This window comes from Octopus bimaculoides, chromosome 1 (genome assembly GCF_001194135.2).
Source record: "Octopus bimaculoides isolate UCB-OBI-ISO-001 chromosome 1, ASM119413v2, whole genome shotgun sequence".
Lineage (NCBI taxonomy): Eukaryota > Metazoa > Mollusca > Cephalopoda > Octopoda > Octopodidae > Octopus > Octopus bimaculoides.
In genome coordinates, this window is record NC_068981.1 from 192,902,756 (window position 1) to 192,905,036 (window position 2,281).

Here is a 2,281-nt window from a genome sequence, read left to right on the forward strand (position 1 = left end):
ATTAAAAAAATTATTTCCTGTTTATTAATCATTTGAAGATTTGTTATAGAGTGTTCTTCATTCTAAGAAATATTTTGGCAGAATAAATGTTTTTTGTTTTATTTTTGTCAGCAGAGATCTGAGACAGTTACATTTTACTTATTTCTGGATGCTTTTAGAAGCAATTCTCTAAATGAAATTATTTCTTATCCAAAATTGGGCAGCTTGAAAATAATTTTAAAGTTTGTTTCTTTTTGATGACAATCTTCTAAGAGTGGATCTCATTGAATTACAAAAAAAAAAAAAAAAATGGGAGAAAAAGAAGGAGACAAGAATTTCAAGAAATTTCAGAGTTCTCTACAGATTGATCATTTTAGCAAGAACTCCAAAAATGGAAGGAGCAAATGTTGTAAAGTTAACTTCAGAAATATTTATCAGTAGATGAAATCCCAAGAGCTTGCATTGGTAAAGATTGGTGCCAGTCTTGGAATGTCAAACAGCCTAGAGAAGAGGATAAAAGTGAAACAAATTTTCACCTGTTCCTTTCTCTCTAATAGCAGTTTACTGTGGAAATTCCTCAGTGGCCAAATGTTGAGAAATAAATAGCACTAGATGGAGGTCTAAGAAATTGTTGAGTTCATATCGCCTACCACATATCTGGATCATAAGGGTCTTTTCTCTGATAATTGGCAAACGTTGGATATTGTTCTGTTGGCGTGACCTTGAGGTGGAAAAACAAGAATATTTATCATAACATCAGCTTTAATTAGATGAATTTGATAGAATTAAATCGACAAGAATAGTTAAGAAAAAGAAGTGAAAATACAATGATGATGATGAGAATAATATGGAGGAGGAAGATGATGATAATTATAATAATAATAATAATAACAATGATAATAATTATTATTATAATAATATTAATAATAATAATAATGATAATAATTTTGTTTTTAGATACAGTTTGTTTCATTCTTAAAAGAAACATTTTGATTAATTTTGCGAAACAAAAGACAATTACAACAGTGTGAAAGTGAGAAATGGATGTAATTTGTGGTCGAGCAGAAAAAAAAAATTTACTGAGTTAAATTTAACATGAGAGAAATGAAAAACAGCAAAGATTAAAAACAAATAAAAAACCATAATAGATTAAGAGAAAAACCATAAAGCAAACCAAAATAAAATGTTAGATTGTTTCTCAAAAAAAAAAAGAAAAATTCTACTTCTGTGACTTATAATTTTCTTTTCAATGAAAATTATTAGTTTGTTGTATGGAATGATGCAGATCATCTCAGTGCTAAACACTGATGTATTTATCTATCAGAATACATTGAATCATATTCTAGTTTATATGTACCAGATGTTTACCAGATGTCCACCAGATGCTGCCATGAGACAGATGTCTGCAGAAGATAACTAGAGAGATAAATAAATGTGGTTTTGTTTTTGGTCATAATCTTAGCACAAGCAATCTTCTCCTCCTCATCTTTTCCTTCCCCTCCTCATCAGCAGCAGCCTTTACTTATTAATCAAAGTCAGCATTACATTTGTCATTGTCATCATCATCTAATTGTCATTGTCATTATAGAACTCATTGTTGTCATTACCCTCATCAGAATCCTCTTTCTTTCTTTTCATGTTCATCCTCATCATCTTCTGTTGGAGTGCATGTCCCTCAACTTAGCTGTATTTGTACTTAGATATAATCAATTCAGACCTTTTGGACACCCTTTTTTTAGATAGACTCTGAATGAAAATTCCCTCGTATAAAGACAATATAAGCTCCCTACCTCATCATCACCATCCCCTCTATCATCTTGAATTGCTTTAATAAGGTTATTCTATGTCTGAAGATTAAATAAAAGCTGAAATACAATGCCAAAGACATCAGTTGTGATTGAAGACAAAACAGTAACTGTGGAAGTGATTCAAACATGTGTATATAGAACTGTAGCAAATACTGGCTGTGGGGAAACAAAGCATTGATCACATGTTAATATCCCAGCATGCAATGTGGGAATAGTGAAAGTGAATAAATAAATAAATAAAAAGAACCCAATGAATACATGCCCACGTGTGTATAATATTGTAAAGTAATATGTCTTCATGTTGCTTGAAGAGAGAAAATGATTAATTGAAATAATCAACAGAAAAAGGCTTTACACAGGATATCTCTGCCATATTGACAACATCAGTAAAGATATTACATCAGAGTTATTCCTTTAAATATATCATTAGCTTATTTATATATGTATGTATATATATATATATATATATATATATATATATATATATATGTGTG

At 29.8% G+C, this 2,281-nt stretch overlaps 1 protein-coding gene across 17 annotated transcripts in view; it reads right to left on the reverse strand.

The window, feature by feature from the left end:
* Window positions 1-2,281, reverse strand: part of LOC106871616 (tripartite motif-containing protein 45) — a 248,443-nt gene that overhangs the window by 12,352 nt on the left and 233,810 nt on the right. For 10 of the 17 annotated variants that reach the window (XM_052973563.1, XM_052973580.1, XM_052973559.1 and 7 more), the window contains one exon: window positions 7-700. The exons of the other annotated variants lie outside the window; for them this stretch is intronic. Coding sequence is in view for 3 of the 10 variants with exons in the window: in XM_052973583.1 (XP_052829543.1) it covers window positions 626-700 (75 nt within the window). In the remaining 7 variants the exon portion in view is untranslated. Of the gene's footprint in view, window positions 1-6; window positions 701-2,281 lie in introns of those variants that run through there. 17 annotated transcript variants of the gene reach the window in all.